We start from the raw sequence: 24,828 nt of genomic DNA on the forward strand, positions 1-24,828 counted from the left end.
TTATTTTATAGCCAGTAGGAAAAGAGATTCTGCCCCTGTGTCTAGCACTAATCGATCAGAAATATCGTTAATACACACAAATACACCTGTAAACCTTAAGTCTGACAGTGACAATGCTATTAAAGTAATAAGTCACAAGAAAGTATGTTTAATGCTTTCTTACTACTTTCCTATATGTCACAAGAACTAATATGACTCAATGACAAAATAAATCAATAATTTAATCCTGTACTAATAGTATTCACAGTAAACATTATTCTGGGATGCACAGTAGTCTATATACTGTAGTATGTACTGTATAGTCTGTATATATTGGTTGCTAGGCAACATAATAAACAAAGTTTAGGGGTGTATCTCCATCAGCTCCCTAGCTCCCTTCATGGTGAATCAGTATATGGCGTATGCGAGCTGAGGCACTGGTAAGGACACTAATGTCTCAATTTCCTGTGATATTTAAATTTCCTCATCAGTCACTTTAACAAACGCAAACATATAAAATATTTATGTTCAGTATGATATGTAAATGTGTTAGCTTTACCAAACACGTTTCTGTCATTGTACTTAAGGTGGGATTGTGGTCCAGTGGATATTTTAAAAATCACTGAATACTTAAAAGACTAAAAAAAATGAGTATATAATGGCAAATAAAGTTAAAAATCACTAACGTAATTTCTTATTTAAGAGCCACAAGTGCGATAACAAGCTACTTTCATTTGTAGTCGTGGTGAAGTTGGCTGAAACTACATTCGTCTGCCATTTTTTTAATCCTAGAGGGTTCAGAATGTTTGACATCATTTCCATATAAGGCAACATAGTGAGCACCTGGTTTTTGTGTTGCATTGTGGGACTTACTTTTAGGGATTAAACGTTCTAGTGCACAAGGATCTTGTGATTGAGAGAGAGAGAGAGAGAGAGAGAGAGAGAGAGAGAGAGAGAGAGAGAGAGAGAGAGAGAGAGAGAGAGAGAGAGAGATAGAGAGAGAGAGAGAGAGAGAGAGAGAGAAAGAGAGAGAGTGAGAGAGAGAGAGAGAGAGAGAGAGAGAGAGAGAAAGAGAGAGAGAGCGACAGTCACTCTGCCCAATGTTGTACAGTAAATGTAAAGGCAGTTTCAACTACAAATCAGATTTTAAAACCAAAACTAGGCATTTTTTTTGCAATTCTCCAGCTTTAAAATGTTCTGTGTATTCTGTTTTGTGTTGCTGTTGCCTTTGATATGTTGTCAGTGTAATTACCTTTAAACAGCCAGGCTTTGAGCGGCTTGGCATATGCAGGACTCAACAATCACGGCCTGGTTAAACACTTTCCTTTCATATAAGAATGGGAATATTTGAGAAGTAAAACTTTCTCTGTCAGATATGAAATGAAAATTGAGATACATACAGGGGCATTATGAGAAGGAACGGGATATTTGAAGGAACGCCTGTAGGGCAGAGTATCTAACGAATTAATCCTACCAAAGCTATTTGCTAGAGCTCATTTCCTCTTTCATTTACACAGCAGCCATCAACAACAACAGGCAAAAGTTGAGAGTTTGACTGACTCACTACGAAGGATCAGATATGTGTTTTTGGTAATGAGCACAAGATTTAAATTGTCTCTGACCCTGTTTGTATTCAGTTGTTTTAATGTGTTTAGAAGGCCAATATTCATATTAATTTAATAAGTCCATATAAAAATGCCGTACAAGTTGACACATTAAACAAATCCCCAAACATTACATACTAAAGGTTCTCAATATGTCACAAAACCTGTCACTTTGTCCTTTGCTCTAGATCGATTATGTAGAGTAAAACGCTTGCAATTGCACACTACGGACAATTTTCCAGAGATGCCAATTAACCTACCATGCATGTCTTTGGACTGGGGGAGGAAACTGGAGTACCCGGAGGAAACCCCCGAGGCACGGGGAGAACATGCAAACTCGGGACACACAAGGCGGAGGTGGGAATCGAACCCCGACCCTGGAGGTGTGAGGCGAACGTGCTACCCACTAAGCCACCGTGCCCCCCCCACAAGTACCTGTACTTTGGAATTCGCAAAGGTCAAATGTCACTAAGTCAGAAATACAAAAGTACAATAAGATCAACAATAACTGAATTAGTCTAAACCACAGCTTCCTTCTGAGGATATCCTGCTGAAATTGGCATCCCTTACTGAGTCAGAGATAAAGCCTGAGCCCCAGCTATAGAATAAATCACGTTTAAAATATCTGGGTGAGAAGCAAACATTACTCACTCATCTGTCAATCACAGCAATGATGTATAGTGTAAATGTAATGTAAGCTACATTAAATAAATATAAAGCACCTTAGAGAAAGCTCATGTTAACCTTCACCCTGTCCATCTATAAAGGATTAGTAACTTGGAGAAATTGGTGAAAAAAGTGGGATCAATTATTATAACTTTCAACACTGACTTTTTCATAGAATTAACACAAACAATTTGTAATCAAGGGGCATGAGCTGATTTGCATATTACATGCAATACAACAGTATGATTTCAATCTAATGCAGAGACGCAGTAGAATTAAAGTGTACGGTCTTAGTAGTATTGATTAAGATATCGAGCTGTGCTGTCAAAACATATTTACATTTTGCTGATTGGGTGAAAATAAGACCCCTCTCTCTCTCTCTCTCTCTCTCTCTCACTCTCTCTCTCTCTCTCTCTCTCTCTCTCTCTCTCTCTCTCTCTCTCTCTCTCTCTCTCTCTCTCTCTCTCTCTCTCTCTCTCTCTCTCTCTCTCTCTCTCTCTCTCTCTCTCTCTCTCTCTCTCTCTCTCTCTCTCTCTCTTCATGTTTAGAGACTCTATTGCAGCCCAGATCCTTAAACCCATTAGCTAATGCTATCAAACTCATGTAAGCCCCCAAAGGTGAACATACAATAAACTGGAGCTATCAGAGGCACCTGTAATGCAGATTTATTTAATGCCATTGCTCCAAACATGCCAGATCTCTCAAGAATCATGACCCATAATGCAATGGCATGATTCAATTTGCTCCATTTTTCTGACTTAAAATAAATATTTGTGTTTAAAATAAAGTCACTTGTATTCCTACATTTACAAATAAATAATAAGATTTCAGTTGTCACAGTGAGCTGATAATATCACGATTATGCCGTTATAATAACTGGAAAGAATATCTCAAAGGAGGAGTAAGAATAATAACTGATGAGTCACAAGATGACATCAGCCTTACTGTCCTTAACGTTTTATTCATGACGTCTGCGGCTTTTTCGGCTCTATAAATGCCTCAACGATGTGCGATGCCGTACCACAAATAGCAGAGCTCAGTAGGGCAAGTGTAAGAATGTATTTTTAACTACGTGCATGTATGATTATGCAAATGCTGAATCATTCTGATTGCTTGCTGTGCAGCGGTGCCTGAAGAACAGCAGAAGCAGTGTCTCATTTCATATAATTATCTGGAAGCTGGGATGAAATGAGATCACAATTCTTATTCACAATTTGACCAGTTTGATGAGAAGCGATATGTCTGTTTATTCAATTCCAGCTGTTTGGAAACGGCAGCTTCCTGATTTACTGGCACATTTATAGTTTAATAGCCTAAATAATAGCGAAAACATGTTAATTGCTCTAAAACTTTTAGCATATTAAGGTGCCAAGTGCACATTGTGTCCTTCCATAGTTAAAAGCAATATTGACGGCTGGTTAGATATTCAGTCGTGGCAATATTTTCTTTTCTGACAATAGCAACTCAAATCAATGATGACAAATGGGGTCTATGTGTAATGTGTGATTGGTGAGATGGTGTGTGCAGCCATGTGTCCTGTTCATTGATTTAATAGGTTTAGTCATTTGTTTACTGCAAAATTCATATTCTGTACATAATGGTAAACATTTCTTTAGAAAGATTTATTTATAACTTTGTTCTTAGTTCACTGCAAGTGGGTGTTAATGTATTCGTACACGGTTACATCTCTACTTAAAGGAGCCGTTTGCTATTAAGCCGCTCTGCTGCTTGCTTGAAGATAGTAGCTTTGTTGAAAGTACATGAGGTGCTTTCTAAAGACAAGATGCATTTCTAGGCTAAAGAAATAGCATCAAAGACCTGAAACTAGTACTGCAAACTTACTTTTTCTGTGGTATCTTTAAAATTCTGTAATCACTGCAGGTCTGAAATACCTCGTACATTATGACAGACATCTCTAATCAGTTTACATCTTCTCTTTTTAATCCGCATGGCTGGAGGATTTGTTTTTCAACAATATACACTCCCTGATCCAAACCACTGCTTGTACTTTATCGTAACTTTCTGTAATTGGAGCAGTACAGAACGTACAGAGATGATAAAGAGGAAAAGAAAGCTTTTGTCTTTGGCTCATCTGAAACCCCAGTCTCTCTTCTTCTTAGGTTTCTGACCTTATTCGTGCAAAGCTAAATGAGGGAAGTCTTCACTGTTTTAACAACAGCTCATTTCTTTTAATAGAAGCGTAGCTTTAAAACTGATGCCAGACCTCCTGGCAAGAAACGAGAGAGCTGGCTATCTGTTCGTTTTAGCGTATTATGAGAGAGAAAGACTAGTGAGACAGAGAAAGCGTGTTTAAGTGCTGATGATCAAGCATGCATTTTGTAATGTCTCCAGACATTAAGAGAGAAAAACAACACCCGACACAGTCACTATTAAGACTGACATGTTGTAAATAAGACTGCAACATATGTCTAGCAGATAGAGTACCTTAAGTACACAATCAATAAGATTATCCATAATTGATTGCTGGCAGTCGCTGGACAAATGCTAGTCATTTCCGAGTGCTGTTTAGCACAGCGTTACTCACCCACAGCTAGTTTCCAGAAGGCTGTCCCCCACCTGCAACGAGGCCATGCCGAAGTCTGCTATCCTGATGTTGTTCTTCTCGTCTAGCAGCAGGTTCTCGGGCTTCAGGTCCCGGTGGCTGTGAAAATAAAACAAAACAAAATAAAACAGCGGATGTCACAAATTTCTGGCTGTAAGAAGCATTAAAAGGAATGTTTTCCGCCGCCGGCCATCGAGATCCTCGATGGCTCCCATCTCAGCGTGCTCAGTATGCACAGGAACAGTATATTTAAAAATAAATTCATGTTTCTCTACATTCTCACTGTCTTTTTTTCCAGTGGCTGTGTTTGGAACAGGTTTTTGTGTAGTTTGCGTGCATTCGTGTTTATTTATTGTTTATGCGTACAAAAAAGAAAGGTTTCTTAAACTACCGAAGCTCCCACATTTCCCTTGAGGATCAGTCATGTGCCTTTCTATTTGCCTGGTTTATAGACAATGAAAAGGCATAAAGACACAAGACATAAAACCAAACTGTGAGCAATAACAACATTTATCTCCGGTCTCTTGCTAAAAGAATTGTCAGGAAATATGCAGAACAACTGAAACTGCACTTGCTAATGGTTTGGCCATATTGAGAAACATCAGGAATCAAAAAAACAACCATCAAACTTCAGAGCCATCAGTAAACCTTAAAACATTGTGAGTACTCAAGAAACCTGTGTCTGAATGTATGTTTCTACTGAAAAAGATTCTGTTCTTGGAGTTTTAATAGTTAAACCTAATCTATAATCTATCCATCCATCCATTTTCTGTACAGATTATCCTACACAAAGTCACAGGAAGCCTGAAGTCTCTCCCAGGGGTCTCAGGGCACAAATCGAGTGCCACCCCGGATGGGGTGCCAATTCATCATAGGGCACAATCACACACCCACTCAAACAAACAAACGTTAGAGACAGCAATCAGACTACAACACATGTCTTTTGACAGGTGGAGGAAACTAGAGCACATGAGAAAATCCCCAGAAGCACAGCGAGAACATACAAACTACAGGCTAACCAGGCAGAGGCAGGAATCAAACACCAAACCCTGGAGGACACTCAAATTTTTGTGAAATCATGACTTCATGGCCTTTACTTTATGCATTGAGTTACTGTTTAATTATAACAGTACAATAACATAAAAACAACACGTATTGATCAGTCTAGTCAAGAAATAAAGAAGTTAAAAAAATATCATACCAGCTGGAATGGCTGGTCTCCGAGTTTGACCATCTAGCTTTGTGTTTGGTCTGTTAGCTTTTCAGTCCATGCTGAAATTTCTAACATGCTTGATAACTGTTAATAGCTTTTCAAGGCCTTAAAGTATAATGGATAGGTGGGAAAACTCTGAAGCAGAAGCAGCCCTGTCTGAGTGGGTAAAAGTGGTATCAGAGATCAGCTGACAAATGACAAAAGGTGACATAGCTGCTAGTAAGCAACTCCGGTCCACACTTCTTTCCTCTCCAACTCTCTCGGGGACTGGGTGTCCGGCTCGCACGGCTGGAGAATATGACACATGCCCTCTGTTCCGGCGCCTGATGTTAAAAGAGCAGATGACCACAGACAGGCCAGATGAGCTGCTCTACATAATAATGCTTCCCTCCAGCCTCCCACTTTGCTCCCAGCTCCCAGTTAATGCTGTCTGCATCTCAGTAGCAGCTCATAGAGGCTGTAGTGGCACTGCTTACAGATGAAGTTGAACCCCTTTCACCATAATGTACATGCATCTCCTGCTCTGAGTATACAAGCTAATAACAAACTAATTAAATTCTGACGGAAATGAACAAGTGCATTAATAACAGCAAACAGCATGTTTCTAACATGAGGCCATTCAAGCTCCATTCAACAGTAACACTGATATTAACTTGACTAATAATAGCTGCATGCTTTATTAAGTGCTATATCCATAACACGCATAATGAGTGATGGTGGGGGAAAAAACTGCCTCCACTGATATTATATCACCTGCATGCTTATCATTCCAGTAGCTGATTATCAAATCTCACAGAGAATAAATCTAAATATCTTTCCTCTGCTTCTAATCATTAAAAGCAGACGTTGGGAAAATATAAATGTTAGGAATAATCTGTCATTCCTACAGTTTTGCAGATCTCGGACACTGTCAGAGGTCACGGAAGCGTAAGATCCCAGTATGTTTCTATCTCGTTGATAAGATTTCAGTATGCAGTCACTAATCCCATGCTCATATGTGACGTTAAAGATGTCTTGCGTGATTATGGAGACTACGTGCATTATAACCTACTTTAACGTCTTATCTATGTATAAAAATGCCCGTGGAGGCAAATGACTTCAGCTCAGGTGACTTTGTCATGTTATAAATATTTATGACCTCCATTGTTAATATGGTAAGCATCTGTTCAACACCATCAGCCCTCTTCTAGCCGGTTGCTCTACCGATTTATTGAATACTTCATGGTGAGCAACGGCGTTTATCAGAGTCAGAAGTAGCTGAAATGAAGTGCTTTTCCTTGTGTTTTTTTTTTTTTTAAATCCTCCAATCCTCTCATCACACCCTCAATTTTCCCTCATTTTCCTCTCCAAGACTTGAGGGTCTATTGACCCAATTACAGCTTGAATAAACCTTCCATAATACGGCATTATTCACATGCAGAGAAACAACAGCTAGTGCACAGGACAGGACATTAGTTGGGGTAATGGGGTGCTACTCCTGTTTCACAGCAGTGTAATTAGAATAAATGTTGCTTTTTCATCTATTTCTTCTCTTGTTGTTGCAGTAAGGTGCTGTATTTTATGTTCCCTGCATTCTTGCCATTGTCAAACATCTCTGTAGTTGTTTGCTCTTGAATGAAATCATATGCCCATTTTTTTCAGTCACAATGATGGACTGAATTCTAAACATCTTTAAGTTCAAGGAACTAGTGATTCAAAGCAAGGGCTTCTACACTTCCTTCCTCATTTTTGACTACTTAAACCCTTAAAGATTTTATTGTAATCTTCTTTTATGCTACAATGGTTGCTGTGCTACAGTATAATTTCGATCACAGCATAAAGGTTTTTGTTAAAGTGCCTTGGATGTTTTGGAAAACATGCGAGTAGAACAATGGTATAACCGACAGCTAATATTCTTTCAAATTTTTCTCAAATTTTGATCATTTTATGCTGACAGAGAGCATATGAAGCACATCGGCTATATCTGGCTCTCTGGCACAGATATATGATGTGTTGTTAAACAGCAGACGTGGTAAATAACGTTTTGTGCAGACGCACGTCACTGAACTCCCTACACATGCTGCATGTCTGCATGTAATGTGAGCAGCTATGATCAGGAGTTTCACTGCATATACAGTCGTGACTCATATGTATTCAATTACACTGACAAAAAAGCACTACGGGAACTTTTTGGAAACAAACTTCATTTAGAGTCAGCGCTATCTTTGCAGCTTGGATGCCAAAAGGATCATCTACAACACAGTTTCATGGCCCATTCAGCAGTGAAGTGAGTGGGAGGAGAGTGAGTCACAGGCTGGCTTCTAAAGAGTCTGATCCAGCCTGCTGCAATCTGCACTCTGATGCTTGTTTGGCACAAATCGTTCCATGTGACGCACACTCTTTATCTCGCCCACACACGCTCCAGAGGACCCCAATCACTGACTGGCCACGTGAGGGAACCGTGTCTTATCAGTCCTCAAGCAGCTATAATTACTACATAAGCAGGGGCCGTGGTGGCACACGCTCATATAGGAGTTCATTGATCATTTCCTGAGAGTTGAATGGCTGGAAATGGGTGGGAAAAGAAGGAGAAGCTGCTCTCATTGAGCGAGCGAGATGAGGCTCACCTGCAGCAATCGATATGAACAAATCTCTATTTCACCCGGCGAGAATCACCAGGCCGTCTCATCTACTCTGAGGAATCGTCAAATGCTTTCACTTCTTTCATCATTCAGCTCAGATGTTCTCTCGGTAGCAAAGCTATACCTGTCTATTTAGGCTCTCTATTACACTTTGTTCCAGCTAGCACAGGAACTCAAGATCACTCTAGGTATCAGTTGACTGTGTGCATGTGTTACAGTTATTCAGGTTAAACTCCTAAACACTACGTACAGTACAGGAGACACTCCGCTGTATCAACCTTCTGCTCCTTTACTACAATTTCTTAGCTGAAATTTCGGTACAAAATAAAAGTATGTAAGGCAAGATGTAAAGTCAGGAGTGCATCACTGGACTCAAACGGAGTTCACAGCTCTTTAATGTCCTTTTCTATATACAGCATTGAGCAGACGTGCAGAGCTGTATGAAATCTATAGAAGAAGATATTATTTGTTACATATATATAACAGCACCATGAAAGTATTTTCATCACATAACCCAGATTAGAAAGTTAGACTCAGGGTGGAGGGATACTGTACTTCTGGCATAGAGCTTAGCAGTGCTGGGGCTGGAACGGTAAATATTATGAAGCTATTAGTGAAAAGTTGGTACAGCAAGAAAACATATTGGCTTTTAATGTATAAATGTGTTTTAAATGTGTGTGTGTGTGTGTGTGTGTGTGTGTATATATATATATATATATATATATATATATATATATATATGGTCTTTGAGGGATTGAGGGTCAAATGGTGCCATTGAACATTGTGCAGCATTTTTTCAGTCTTCTGCCATTCAGTCCAAAAAATAAGCATTTTTGTTCCCAAAATTAAAAAAAAAATTCTGTATGCTTTTAAGAAAACAGATTTTTTTAACGTTGTTGTGTGAATAAGGGGAAAAGTAGCTTTTTTTTTTAAAAAAAAACTTGGCTGAATTATTATTATTATTATTATTATTATTATTATTATTATTATTATTGCATGTTTACTACTTTATATAGTATGCAATGTTGAAGAAAGCCTTATGTTCACATTGTTAAAAACAAACAATAATGGTTGTGTCAAAAGACCATTTTCTGTTTTTTAATGATCTCTGCACACATTGCTGTCTTCAACAGAAACAAATCAGCACAAGACATAAAGCTGGGCAATATAATGATATCCTGATAAATGATTTCACACTACTCTTTTCATATATGAGGAGAAAAATGATTTATTTAAAACACAGATGACTATCAGATGTGGACTTGGCTATTGTCCTGGCTTCTCTGTCTCTGAGCACTGCTAGTAGCTAATTCAGTCACAGTGCACAGAGTTTTCAAATTATTCTCATCACTGAGCTTTTAGAAGCTATTAGTGTGTATGTCATTTGAGTCACACATTTCAGGCAATGAGATAAAGGGAGAATTTTAGCCAAGCATGATATATTAAAGTTGATGTCACCCGTGATGCTGTCATTCTGTTCCTGTTGGTGGAAAATCATTGGTGTTAACTTCTCTTTGGCTCCGTTGTCATCTTAGAGAAGCTCGCACTTTATCCGTGATATCTACGTAGTGAGGATGTGCTTAAGATCAATCGAACTGGTCTAATAATATAATATCTGTATGTGAGGCTCCTGGGTCTCTATTAATATTCATCAGCTCTGAGCATCAGATAAGAAAGGAACTGAGCATATTTCCACTCTTTCTCTCTATCTTCATATAAAATGCATGATTAGTGTTTTTGCTTCTCTACAGCTTCAGGCCATAGCATATAAAGTGTCTCCCGGTTGGAAGGCTACATTGGATACATAAATCTAAGAGGTAAAGTGCAGACTTGTGCTAGAAACATCCCGAAAATGAACCAATAAAGCCAATTGTATCAGTTTATGAGTCCCTTATTTTCCACACTGCCTGTGATAAGTTCACAATAATGATCCAAAATAAGGTCCAGAAATAAACAAGAAAAGAACTGCTGGCTAGTCCAGTGTGCGTCTGCAGTTGATAGTAGCGTGGGGAGTGATTAGGGAACTGATAAGAAAACAAAACTCTGAGAAAGTCTTCAGAGGAATTCTGGCTAAGTTAAAAATATCTTGAACATAATCAAAATTGAAGTACTATTTCCTGTTTAAACATTAAACTAAATAATTCCAGACATATCTAGACATATCTAGTCAGATATGTCTAGATATGTCTGACTATTTTAAGCCCGTTGGATTATTTTGCTAATTTTAAGATCGAATTCTACAACCAAGCCTCTACAACATCTGCCAACAGAATAAGAAAATGTAAACCTTACAATCAATAAAACATAAAACATTTGGTTCATTGTAATGTCTAAAAAAGAAATAATAAATGATAGATAAATGAGACTTGACTCCAGATATCTTCTCTTCCTCAGATGTGGTTTCCGCTTTATGCGACACACACGCAAGCCTCCTGATGAACAGACATGAATGAGTACACTCTTAGAGAATGATCAGACTCTGGGGGAGTCTTTAAAGGTTACATGTACTGTAAAACAGTACAGACTGCTGAGTATTTCCCTTTAAAATAAAAAAAAACACTGTAGAATTAGAGACCCATTAGGAAGCTAAAATCTTTAGCCATCCAAAGAACCCAGGAGGAAGCATTTTTAGGGATAAGGAGTTGGTGGGGTGTGAAAACCTCATTACAGAGGAATCAAAAGGAGAAACGAAAACATACAATAGGACAAGTTAGTAAAATGGAGGGAAATTGAGGGACTTTTTTGTTTTTTTAACATTATTGAAATACAAATTTCCTGCATCACATCCTCCATGATCCATATTCCCAGGTTTTCTATCAGCTTTCAAACAGAGATTTTAGAAGATACTGATCTGGTTTTTGCTATTTCAAAGCTTTGGCTGGGTGTGAATTAGAAACACTGGAAGCCTTTTCCTGCTAGCAATGCTATATATATATATATATATATATATATATATATATATATATATATATATATATATATATATATATATGAGAGGTAGCCTCTTCAACCCAGATGTTCCAGCAGGAAAGCACATAGAAAGATCAGCAAACACACAGCATACAGACAGACCAGAAAGTGAGAAACTCAGCTCACTTCATAGAAAAAAGCTTATAGATGGATTATCATGATGGCATTGTAATTGAAAGCCCCTGGGCATGAACACATTAGCATGGAGTGCAGATGGGGATGGAGTGCAGATGTCCATGCTGACTCGCCATCACTGTGTCTTCTGCTATTCCTAGAGACACAGGAAACCCTTACTGTACACACTTTGAGTAGTAATAGGTACTCAACTCTCACTATAATGTTGTTTCAACACTCCTGGACCAAGTTTTAAAACTACAAGAAGTCTGAAAGTCTAGACTAGACGTGTATCAATCAGTAATTGTATTCAGATTTAAGCCCAAAGCGAATGTAGTCTAGTTTTTTTTTCTGTGGGAACAAAAAGTCAAAGTTGGAAATGTCACAGTGATGAATGCTCCATGGACCAAATGCACTACACAAGTATTTTAATCCACACAAGCGGCATCAATGGTGACACAAACATTTTTTTTTTTTGCCCCCAACAGGTTGTACAAATTAATATTAATTTAAATTAATAATTTAAATAATTAATTTAAATCTAAATGTCAATTAATCATTTTATTTAGTTGATAATTAAATATGATGATTATTAAACTCAATTTGATGATTTGATATTCATTAAAAATGTTCCTCATTCCTAATCTTATATATTGATGCGTGTGATCAGACGACACTGATATATTTGGTCTAAAATGGATCGTAAGGTTTTGCTCAAACGTGTGAAGTTCATTCCAGTTCGAGTGTAAACTGTTATTAAAGCAAAGATCATGCGTGTACCAAATACTTAGAAATACTTCCGATTCATTCAGGATACTTCAAAGATTCTACTTTGCACTGAAGCCGTTGTCAATTATACAATTCGTAATGAAAATTGGATCAAATGAGAAAAGAATGCAAAATAGGAGCATTTTCACTCGAGCTCTCAGACCTTAGGAGCTCATTGGATATGAATTATTTTCATTCCACTCAGTCAGGTTATTAACAGATAATACGCTGAGGGAAAAACAATCCCAATCGGGAAAATATGAAGGGTCTTCTCTTAATTGTCCTTCCCTGAAATAAAACATGCCTCTCTGCAGACTGAAGACAGCCGTATAATAACAATGTACAGAGCTGTAAAATATAAACATGCTAATCTGGTAAGGTCACAGTACAGGAAGCTACTGCTGGTACACTGCAGTAATAAAGGACAGGATGTGACTATACTCACCATATGGAGTGACTGTGACAGAAATCCAGAGCAGAGATGATCTGTCTGAAGAACTTGCGTGCCTCTTTGGGTGTTAATCTCCCCTTCTTTACCAGGTAGTCAAACAGTTCTCCTCCAGACACGTGCTCTAGAACCAAATACCTACAGAAGGATAAGAGGCAGAGTTAGAAATCACAAAAAAGGTCCATTAAGAAGAAAAAGAATACAGACAAAAATTAGACACAAGGACACAGACATAGACACGGACAGACAGACATGCGAACAGACAAATGGTCAGACAAACACGTAAGGACAGTGAGAGACATTGATAGATAGGCAGAAAGTCCCTGGAACACACATATGGTCACAGACAGACACAAGAGACAGGCACAGGCACACAAATTCAAAAACAATCACACAGACAGACAAATACACAGACATTCACACAGACAGATACGCAAACAATCATACAGACCGATACACAATCACACAGAAAATCACACACAGATACACAAACAACCGCACAGACCGATACACAATCATACAGACAATAACACAGTCAGATACACAAACTACAAAGAAAATCACACAATCCGAGAGATACACAGACAATCACACAGACAGAAAATCACAAAGACAAACAGACACATGATAAAGACAGACAGAAAATCACACAATCATTCAGACAATCACACAGACAGATACACACACAATCACACAGACAGATACACACAAACACACAGACAGATACACACACAATCATACAGGTAATCACACAGACAATCACACAGACAGATACACACAGACAGACAGACAGACAGACAGACAGACAGACAGACAGACAGACAGACAGACAGACAGAGTGAAAGATTTTTCTTTTTCCTGCAACATTTTTTCAGCCACCTGTTGAGGACAGGAAGCGAACACCTCTGATACTGACTGAAGCAAGCAGACAGAGAGCAGAACAGTTCCTACAGCGCCAAAGCTCTCAGGTCTTTGTACAGACCCGAGAAACAAAACTACAAGAAGACTCATTCATTTCTGCAGGGACGCACAAGTGCCACGTCTTTCAGATCAGATAATGTCCTCTCTAGGAGCCTCATAACTACAAGATAAATGGAAGAAATGAAATCAGCAGTGGGAAGGGAGGAGTGGGAATTAGCGGTGGGAGGCATTGGGATGAAAGATTCAGTGGATTTGGGCTGCTTCTAGTAAAGGTGAGAAGAAATGAAGTTTTTCAGCTCTGACAGTATGTCAGTGGATCTTCTGCTCTGAGAAAACAGACAAGATAGACAGCTTTCTGTTTTACTGCTGCGTGTTAGAGTGTGTTAAGATGCTTTTCAGCTGTATTTTAAGATTATTACTTGTCCCACTTAAATTCTATAACAAAAAAAGCTGTGAAAACCAGTTATACTTCAAAGTGACTAACATTTCTCTATTGTCCCTACTGTATTCACTGTATTCATGTATTCATACTGTCTCATGAGCATCATAGCATCGGCCACACATTTTAATGGCTTCTGAATTCGTTACAGGATCAGATCAAATTTACTCTCTATTTCCTCAGTCCTAATCTCTTCTGTGGAAGCGTGCGATCAGACGACACTCTGACGGTTTGATCTAAAATGGATCATAAGCTTTTGCTCAAACGTGTAAAGTTCATGCCAGCTCGAGTTTACACTGTTATTAAAGCAAAAATGGAGCGTGTACCAAATACTAAGAAATACTTTCAAATTCATGTTAATATTTTGAAAGATTCTACTTTGCACTGAAGTCGTTGTCAATTATACAATTCGTAATGAAAATTGGATCAAATGAGAAAAGAATGCAAAATAGGAGCATTTTCACTCGAGCTCTCAGACCTTAGGAGCTCATTGGATATGAATTATTTTCATTCCACTCAGTCAGGTTATTAACAGATAATACGCTGAGGGAAAAACAATCCCAATCGGGAAAATATGAAGGGTCTTCTCTTAATTGTCCTTCCATGAAATAAAATATGTCTCTCTGCAGACTGAAGACAGCCGTATAATAACAATGTACAGAGCTGTAAAATATAAACACAAAATATTTCAGCAGTATTTAAAGATTATTACTGTACAGCGCAGAACCTTGACAAACAGCCGAAAACCATAATCCACCACTATTTATCTTTACACATACAACATGCTAAAAGCAAAGCTGCAGATTTCATACAAAAATTACATTACATCTTTAAATGTACATAATACTCCATTTATCGTTTATCCGAATCCAATTCCAGTCTTTTCCGTTTATTATAGGAACGATTAATATTGGTTCACCGTTCTCTCTGCTATATGATATATTATTTGCTGATTTGCTGATTTAATGCCAGTGGCAGGATCCAGTGCTTCTGCACTGATGACGTTGCTGTTTCAACCCCGAACAGGGAAAAGTGGAAAAGGACCACAGACAACATCAACAACTGCTATCATGCCAACACTGACCCTGGTTATCGGCTTTAACTGTGCCATCCCTAGAACTTCCAGAAATTAGTTGTGGGTTGTCTTTGATCACAGTGGCACTAAATCTGTCATGGGAGAGCATGTCACATGTGCAACCTAAGAGCACCAAGCTCAAATACCAGACAAGGAATTATTTTACTATTTGTCAGTTTTGTCCAATAAATCACACACACACACACACACACACACACACACACACACACACACACACACACACACACACACACACACACACACACACACACACACACACACACAGACAAACCAAATCATCAGTAAATTCAGCTTCAGAGACAAAGAAGGAGGTAGTGGATAAAGTGAACGTTGCTCATTGGAAGGAAAGACGAGTGTGTGGCCAGAGAGAGAGGTTCTGTACATCACCAGCTGGACTGTCTTCCTCGTACCTGCACTGGCAAATTGAATCTTCAAAGTTTAAAGTCACTCTGTGATCTCATCAGTATCATCTGGCCTTTTGTCTCTCTACCTAGAAATTCCTGCTGATCTGTAACTCGCACCGCAACCATAAATGTCTTGAGCGGTTTTATAGGTAGTGCCAGTGGGTCGTCCTCGGCTTTCTGTCACTCTAATACAATATTGTCTCAACTGGTTTCCTTTGGTGGGTTTAATGACTCCTTGAAGCCATTAGAGGTTAACAGGGGGAATGCACTGTGACTTACTGAGAGCACACAGCACACAGCATCAAGAGCTTAAAGTGACATTACATAAAGAGAATACACGGAGGAAATGCTTCTTTTAATTGCTTGCATTGTTTGAATAGAGAAGTACAATAATCCCTTGCCATTTCAGCCAGTGCCTCAAGCCTTTTACACACACACGCACACACACACGTATACACACATGCACATACAGTACTCTCACATGCATGCACACACATGCTCACACACTCACACATGCACATGCACAATCACACACACACAGACACACATACATGCACACAATCACACATACATGCAAACGCACACATGTATAGACACGCACATACAGACACAGACATGTACACACAGGCACACAGGTATATACACACACACACACACACACACACACACATGAGTGCACACGTGTAGACAGACTCGTACACACACGCACACACATACATTCACACTTTCTCACACACAAACACACACACATATATGCACTCTCACACACATTCACACACACACATACACACACACGCACACGCACTGACTGAAAAGATTTCTGGCACAACATCATGTTATCTGATTGTTCCATATCATCTTAAAAGAGATTTGTTTGTGCAATTACCTGTCATATCTATACAAACTATCAGAGACATGATTTGAAGCGAAATCCTTTTTAACATTCACAGCATGATTTGGGAAGGCAAATGAAATCAAACAAAAACATGTCTGCCTTGATTCTCAGGCCAGCGTGAGCATTATCACAATTTAAACACACATTGTTTGCTCTGCTTGCCTTCTACCCCATGTCGCAGATCCACAAGGTTAGCTTTAGGACATCATTTTTAAGAGATAAACCAACAAATGAGGGTCTTTTCTATTTATCTGGTCCAGGCAATTTATTTAAAAAAAACACCTGTCACCTGTGTGCAAATATTTAAGGCTAAAGTTTTTAAACAGATGTTGAATGTTATGTCTGTTCTCATGATGTTTATATAAAAAGCCACCTGTAGATAAATTAGTAGATTTCAGACTGCTGTAAAAGAACACACACCGATTCATGCATTCATTATTATTATTATTATTATTATTATTATTATTATTATTATTATTATTATTATTATTATTATTAATATTAATATCGATATTAATATCGATATTAATATTGATATTAATATCAATATTATTAATGGTACTTAGATCACTATTAATGGCTCTTTAAATAGAGCATCTGAGTGATCTGGTCCTTTGAGTGACTTCCACAATTCAGCACGGTGACTACATGCTTAGCAATAACGAGTCATCCAAACATATCTGAGTTCACCAAAATGCAATACTTACAAATATTTCTTGTTTTCGTAGACGTCGTGCAACTTTAAAACGTGTGGGTGTTCTATTAGCTTGAGAATAGCGATTTCTCGTTCCACCTGTAGAAAAGAAGAGAGAAAGACACAATAACCCATGAAGTGGATTTTAATGGATGTGTCAGCGCTACATAAAGATATTCAGTCTGTTTTCTACGTGTGGATAATAGTGGCATAGTGAATCTTACAATAGAATTTCTCCTCAGCATGAACCAAGTGTTACATCAGCAATCATCATGAAAAGTTACACAAGAGTTTTCCAAGAGAAACAACAACTAAAAAAAACTTTCCGATTTTGCTCAGAAGTTCAACAATGCAAACTTAAACAACAACAACAACAAAAAGTGGAGAGTGAATGACACAGCAAGCTGTTTAACTGTCACCTCGCAGTGTCACGTTCAAAAGAAGTCAAACCTTGTAGACTTTCTCAGTACAAGTGAGAGTGAACATTTGAAAGGCTGTGATGTGACGGCTGCTGAGTGATGTGCTTTTAAAAACACTTAAGAGATGTAGCTAGACTCAGACATACACAAGATCCAGGCTTAGAGCTTCAACAGGGTTCCACTGCACAAAGCTTTATAAGCAGCAGGAAAAGAGCTGGATGGTGCAGGCTGGCGTTGTACTTCATACAACACTCACAGAGACAAATATCAAATTGAGTTTTTACTGCTTTGGATTTTGAGACCCTTCCCAATGCTACTTGACATGACCCAACATCTACAGGCCTTTATTTATTCCTAATGAGCAAGCCAGAGATGATGACGGAAAAAAACCTCCCTGAGACGATATGAGGAAGGAACCTTGAGAGGAACCAGACTGAGAAGGGAACAAATCCTCATATGATTGAGTCATTATAAATGGAATCATTTCTACAACTGTATATAGTCAAGAAGAAATATGTAACCAGGAGTTTTTGGGCAATGTATAAATACTGAATAAGCATCAGCATAATTTCTGAATTCGTTATAGTAATATTTAACAGTTATAGATTTCAGCAATACAGAAGGCTGCATCCCAAAAAAAGATTTTTCTTTAATAATGCATTTTATTAGAAGCATTTCTCAGTGATTTGTCACTGATTAGAAAAAACAGTACATAGTCATTTTTATTTCATTAGAATTCATTTATAGCTCAATTTAATGCTGTGGAATATCCAGAAACAAATTAGTTGCTGTTATTCCCTATATTAAAGCAGGCATATACTGTACAATTAAAAACACCAAAAAAATGCAGATGCATTCCATTTTCATTTTCATTCCAAAAAAAGTCACTACAAGACTTTCTCAAGGCAGATGATATTGTACAGCTCATAATATCCTGTCTTGTGATCCTGTGTTGTCACTATTATGGCACGGGTTCAAACCTCGGGCAGGGAACCAAAGCTGTACTAATGCCAGTCACAAGCCAGGATAAAAGGGGAAGGTTGCTTCAGGAAGAGAATCCGGTGTAAAACATGTGCCAAATGTGGTGACCCCAAACAGCTAAAGCAGCTCAAGACAACAAATTGTACATCTCTAAATAAAAACCATGTAGAAAGAGCTGAAGGGGGATGGATCTTTGCTTATCAATGTTGATGCACTGTTGATATACAACGTCACTCTGGAATTTGCTTCATCTGCAAAGCCTTTAACCAATTTATCCATAAAACACTTCTTCCATGCTGTAAAAGGAAAACTGCAACAGAAACACAACAGAATGTCTTGTGTAGACATTTCTGTGTATTTATTTCATCCATCCATCTATTTTCTATTTTACAGAATACAGACCCTGCTGTGGCACATTGATTTGTCTCCAAGCTGCACTCGGCTGCACACGTAAGCACCGGTGGCATGTACAGACAGCACTAAAGTGTACGCAGTATGACGACATTTCGCTCATGGATTAATATGCCGAGTGGATTTGACATATCCGGTCAAGTCAGCATGGAAGCCAAAGAATTCTGCAAACCTCAAACACTAAGGAGTTTAAGATGCTAAGACTGAGTCAGAGATTGTGCCTGTTGCATGATGGGCATTCATCTCTGATTCCCATCAGTGTCTTGGGAATAGCTCCAGCATGCACAGCTGTCACATGCAATCACATGATGGAAAGAGAGACATTTCTTTTACTCTTCTGACCCTGCCTCACATCATCTCTCCACAAATCATCTCACACACCTGTACGCTCAGGTAGTTTCCTACTCACTGAGTTATACAGCTGCAGATGATAGTAACAGGAAGTTTTTGTAATGTGTGAAGAGTTTTACAGTAACAATGAAAAAAGAATAAAATGGAACTGATGTGGAAAATATTAGTGCAGTCTCTGGCTCTATTAAAGCTCTGAGACAGATATTAGTGTATTATTTATTTAGATGGCACTGACTGAATATCAGCATATTCATATTCATATTATCAATAAATATATTGTATCCATATGCTGTATTTTTTAAATATTCTGTTTATTTATTTTTGCTCTGTTGTGTACAGATAATGCCATTCCGTTTTATTTTTACTCTTAATTATATATATATATATTTTGTTATAACGTGTAAAAAATTTGAGAAAAACAACAACAACAAAACAAAAAAACATTTCACTGCCATCATGATTGGGTATGTTACTGTATGTGAACACACACAAGTTTATATTAAGTAAATACTGTGGGGTTTTTCTGTCCAAGAGTCATACTCTTACAATGCAAACAATAACAAGAGCTACTGGATCAAGTGCTATTTTATAAGCTGTTTGAAGATGATAATAAAACCAAATGTACAGTGATTAGGACTAGGACTAATTCATTCAAACTATTAACATACCCTTATAGTGACATCATACAATACCACTTTTTTATTGCAGTTGCATGTGTTTTAACTATTAACTCGTTTTTATAGAAACTGTTCATTCAAATTGACTTGTACTATCTCTAAGGTTTAATAAAACCAATCTATATTTATCAAAGAAAAATGTCTAATCTCTGATTTTGTTCTTAAAAATGTGTTTGCCAGGTTGTACTCCAGGGCATTTAATAATAAGAAAAATAATGAGTGGTAACATCACCCCACCGTATATCTGCCTACAGCAGCACATCATGCTTTAGCTCTTATTTGTTTTAGCTTTATTTTACAAGGAGGACCTTGATGAGAATCTCTTCTGACAAGGGCAGAGACAAAATGCTAAGCTGGATTTCAGAGCAGAGTTTTTTAGGGCTTGTGTTGCATTTTTAATTTCACGTAGGCCGAATAATTTACACTTATGAATCATTTTACCTTGCCACTGTTTCGTCACTGTGTGCAATGGTCAGTACATGTTACGTGTAATCGTTCAGGAAAACACAGTTGAGGAACAGTTTTGATTGAGTGGGTTTTGTATCAGTCAGTCAATCAGGGAATCACCAGACTGATCTAAATGTTAGCACATACAGTACAGTATGAGTCATTTCAAACTAAAAATCACGAAAAATGCTTCCTAAATAGTGGAAATCTAGTAAACTCTAAAATATAAATGACAGGTGAAACATGTCAAGTTCCAGCATGTTTACTTCGGCATGCAGAATATTCCATTTAATTCAAAGCATCATTTCTCCCCAGAGGACAGTTTTGAATAATTGTTGTTCATCCGACGCTTTAAATGTATCAGTATGATAGAAGAGGACCATGGACAGCAACCCTGCCGTACTTAAGCCAATTTGTTCACCTGGCATCTTTATCGTTTGTCCTGTGGGTGAGGAAACTGTGGATCAGTGATCTAACAGCACTACAACAGCCACCATCAGAGGCATAGTGAAATGGAGCAGCTCCAATTCATCTTCATCCCAGTGCCAGGAGTTCCTAGCAGTGCCAGTCGAGGCCAAGCAGAGACAGGGGCAAGGCCACAGAGAATATCTAGGAAGGTAATATGGTACTTTCTGTAGGAGTAAACTTTAAGAGCGATAACTTATTTCCCTGCTCAAGTAGACCTGCTGCAAATTAGCGCATTCCCTTCCCTCCCTCATTAAGATGGAGTTAGCCCACTGCTGCCGAACTTCTCACCACTCCATCTTACAGTATTGACCCACTTGCTTCAAATGCCACTGAGCCAGCTCCCTGTGCTGCCTTCTCTTATGAATAGACCAGCATTAATTACCTCCACACATCTGTGTGCATACGTCCATCCAATTTCCATACAGCTTCATTACCAAGTTATTACCGCAGGTCTGCTAAGTCCTCATCCCTAGTACTACCTGGAGACCGGGTTTGATCCGGAGGTTTAGGGCATCGGGAAAGCTAATCAAGCAAGACAAATCGTTAAAATGCAGGAAGGATACTTTAGCACCCCTCTGTGTGCTCTATTTGTCTCTCACAGGTCACAGAGTTTAGCTTTCTAATAATAAGCAATAATGGTAAAAAATGCATGGGCTAACAGAGAAAAACGTGGAACTTGTTCGGAGTAAGGGAATAACCCTGGAAAGATCACACTGCCGCTCGAAGCCAAGGTCAGGCCAGTGCAAGAGACTGACACTAATCCAAATTGGTTATTTGACAGGGAGAACAGCGAGATAATTTGCTTTCTACAATCACCTCAGTTATCATCACTGTGTCGTGATCATTAACCTGAAAAAGGTCGGTTTAAAACAGGTTCTGTGTAAAAACTTTGACTGAAGTGCTTGGATTTACTGCAGCTAGCAGAGAGTTTTCTTCTCTTAACAGAATAACTGTTAGCGACTGTAGGAGGGCAACAACGGAGGCCTTAAAACACTAATGTACGTTTTCAATGAGAGCATACTGTTTTAATGCATGACGTGTAGAGTGAACACAGTAAAAATTTTAATATAGTAAAAGTGTAATAGATGAAGTGCATTCATCATTATTATTACTATGGATCGGTAAAGCTGGACTTAACATGCATGCACTATTCTATTTTATACACACTGTGTGTTTTTTGTGATGGATCCTTGCCTCTTACGCCTAACAGCTCACGCCTAAAATAATTGTCTCAGCTAATTTTATGCTTTATACAGAATGTTTGTTTCTTTTAGTAAACACTAGTACTTTAGAGGTTTGTATGTGATAGCTATAGACAGTCCCTCCAGGATTTGCCACGATTTTAAAAGCCTTATCATCATGCATTTTTATACATTTATCACACATTTTCTACAGATTCTGTCCAAGACATGTCATGTAAAATCCTCTCAACATGCACTCAGACAAAGCTCTTTTTGATTTAAGTGTGTACATGAACATGAGTACATCTATCGTAGAAAGTAATTACATATATCTTCACTGCTAGTAGTTTAAAAGAAGAATCCTGCACTTGCAATTTCAACAATCCGAGTAGCACAAAACCTCAATACATCACCTTTATAAATATCCCACAAACCATCCAAATAACATCAAACCAGTTTTATGACAAGGTTTTGTTGTTTATCAATATATCTCTATGTTAGAATTTAACCAAATGCCAACATACAGTCATCATTTTGGGACCTCTCAGGTTGTTATAGTTGAATGTCATATGAGGTCATGGCAGGTTATGGAAAGCACACCCTGAGGCAGACTTACGGCTCAGAGATAAAAACATAAGGAGAAAAGTATTATGACATCTCAAAGACACCGCAATTGCTAAAATTGGCGTTTCAAGCTAGCATGGCAGGGCTGCCCAAATTTCTGATGAAAATAAAAAGTGACCTCCAGGCCTTCGGTTCAGAGAGACACTGAGCGTGCTTTTAATATGATGAAACAATCAGAAACCCTGTTCTCAAGATGCATTTATCTGGGCATTTCAAGGCTTTCGGGATAAAGATTTTGTATAAAAAATTTATTGGTTATATATTCTCTCTCTCTCTCTCTCTCTCTCTCTCTCTCTCTCTCTCTCTCTCTCTCTCTCTCTCTCTCTCTCTCTCTCGTTATTATAGGCAATGCAAACAAAATGCATACATACTGTACTAGTAAAGTGTAATAAAATGCAAGTGCATGAAGGTCACTGCCTGTGCAAACTGCTGCACAGAGACCATGTAGAGACCACTGGACAACACAAACCTAACACCAGTGGGACCAGTGGTACACTGCCCATAAACACTGATACAAAGGTGAACCTTGGGTATATTTTTTGGGATGTACACTGAGTGCAACCATTCACAGTGGCAGGAAGTGAGAATCCTTAAACTAGAAATAGTTCAGAAAGTATATGCTGGATACTTTAGTACAGTACAGACACCTACAGATACAGTAACATTCCCAGTCCCATGGTCTCCTGAGGCTTGGCCAGAGTTTATGGTTTTTATTAACACAGGTGCTGACTGTGAACATTTTTTAGCAGACAGCAGAAGCCCTATCTGTGTGAACAGACAGCTACTAGCATGGCAAGTGGTGACAGCAGCGAGAACATGCCACGATAGACACTCAATATAGAAGAAAATGCCCTTGAATTTTTACTGGCACATGGAAAAGGAAAGTTTGCTGAGTTTCATACTTAACCATTCCAACCTGTTCTCCTTTAAATGCAGCAATGGTTTGCAGAGTCTACAAGTCAATCGAGGGGGATTCAGAGAAAATGGACTTCAAATAATTCCCTAGGATGTGTTTGGGAATAGTTTATTCTTTTCAAATCTCTAAAGTCTACTAACTGAGTTTTCCTATTTATTTTCTTCACCTTGAAAACGTGATGCAAACGCTCGCTCTGAAAATCCAAATAACCCTCACCCCTGAGACAAACACTATGTGAAAGATGAACCGCCGCCTGAGTTTTATGGTACATCTCAAGGTCGCGCAAATAAAAAACATCAGGCCTTGGCACTTGCCGTGCTCCTGTGAGCTGTCCTACATCTGTACGATAAACATCCCTGCTCACACACGTTTGCTGCAAGCTTCTTTGTAGTCCTGTGCACTTTCAGTGCTACTTAGCTGAACAGCAGGATGTTAGCAAGCCTCAGAATTGCTCTGGCAATGGGTCCTATCCTTGTTGGAATAACCAATACATTCCAATGACGGAGGAATTGAATACTTTTTGCTCGTTCTCCACTCGGTTTAAAGCAGATATATCTCAGGAGCACCATTAACACTTAGCCTACAGGAGCCGTCGCTGACTGAAATTGGCTGGGAAATTGCTTGAGATAGGCCTGATGTTCAACTACAAGAGGCTGAAGAGCACAAATTGAATCTGGTGAGACATGAGGGAGGACATGTCTTTCTCAAACTGGAATACTTTGGCTGGAGGGAGAAATATATGCCCATAGCAGAGCCTTAAGTGATTTTTGCAAGTGGACATGTAGCAGATAACAGCTCTTTTACCCTTGAAGCTTATGTTAAAGCAATTTAGCCTACATCAGCTTTTACTGCATATTCTAGAAGTCAGGTACATTTAATTTGCAAGAAAACACTTCTGAACATATTTAAATGAGCATGCATATGCAATATTTAGGCCACTTACAGTACAAGCAAAAAG

At 38.5% G+C, this 24,828-nt stretch overlaps 1 protein-coding gene across 1 annotated transcript in view; it reads right to left on the minus strand.

Annotated features, from left to right (window-relative positions):
* brsk2a (BR serine/threonine kinase 2a) overlaps window positions 1-24,828 on the minus strand; it is a 183,688-nt gene that overhangs the window by 41,681 nt on the left and 117,179 nt on the right. The window contains exons 3-5 of the mRNA XM_047819701.1: window positions 17,409-17,494; window positions 12,944-13,084; window positions 4,795-4,911 (exon numbers count right to left, since the gene is read on the minus strand). Of these exons, the coding sequence (XP_047675657.1) occupies window positions 4,795-4,911; window positions 12,944-13,084; window positions 17,409-17,494 (344 nt within the window). The remainder of the gene's footprint in view (window positions 1-4,794; window positions 4,912-12,943; window positions 13,085-17,408; window positions 17,495-24,828) is intronic.

This window comes from Tachysurus fulvidraco, chromosome 10 (genome assembly GCF_022655615.1).
Source record: "Tachysurus fulvidraco isolate hzauxx_2018 chromosome 10, HZAU_PFXX_2.0, whole genome shotgun sequence".
Lineage (NCBI taxonomy): Eukaryota > Metazoa > Chordata > Actinopteri > Siluriformes > Bagridae > Tachysurus > Tachysurus fulvidraco.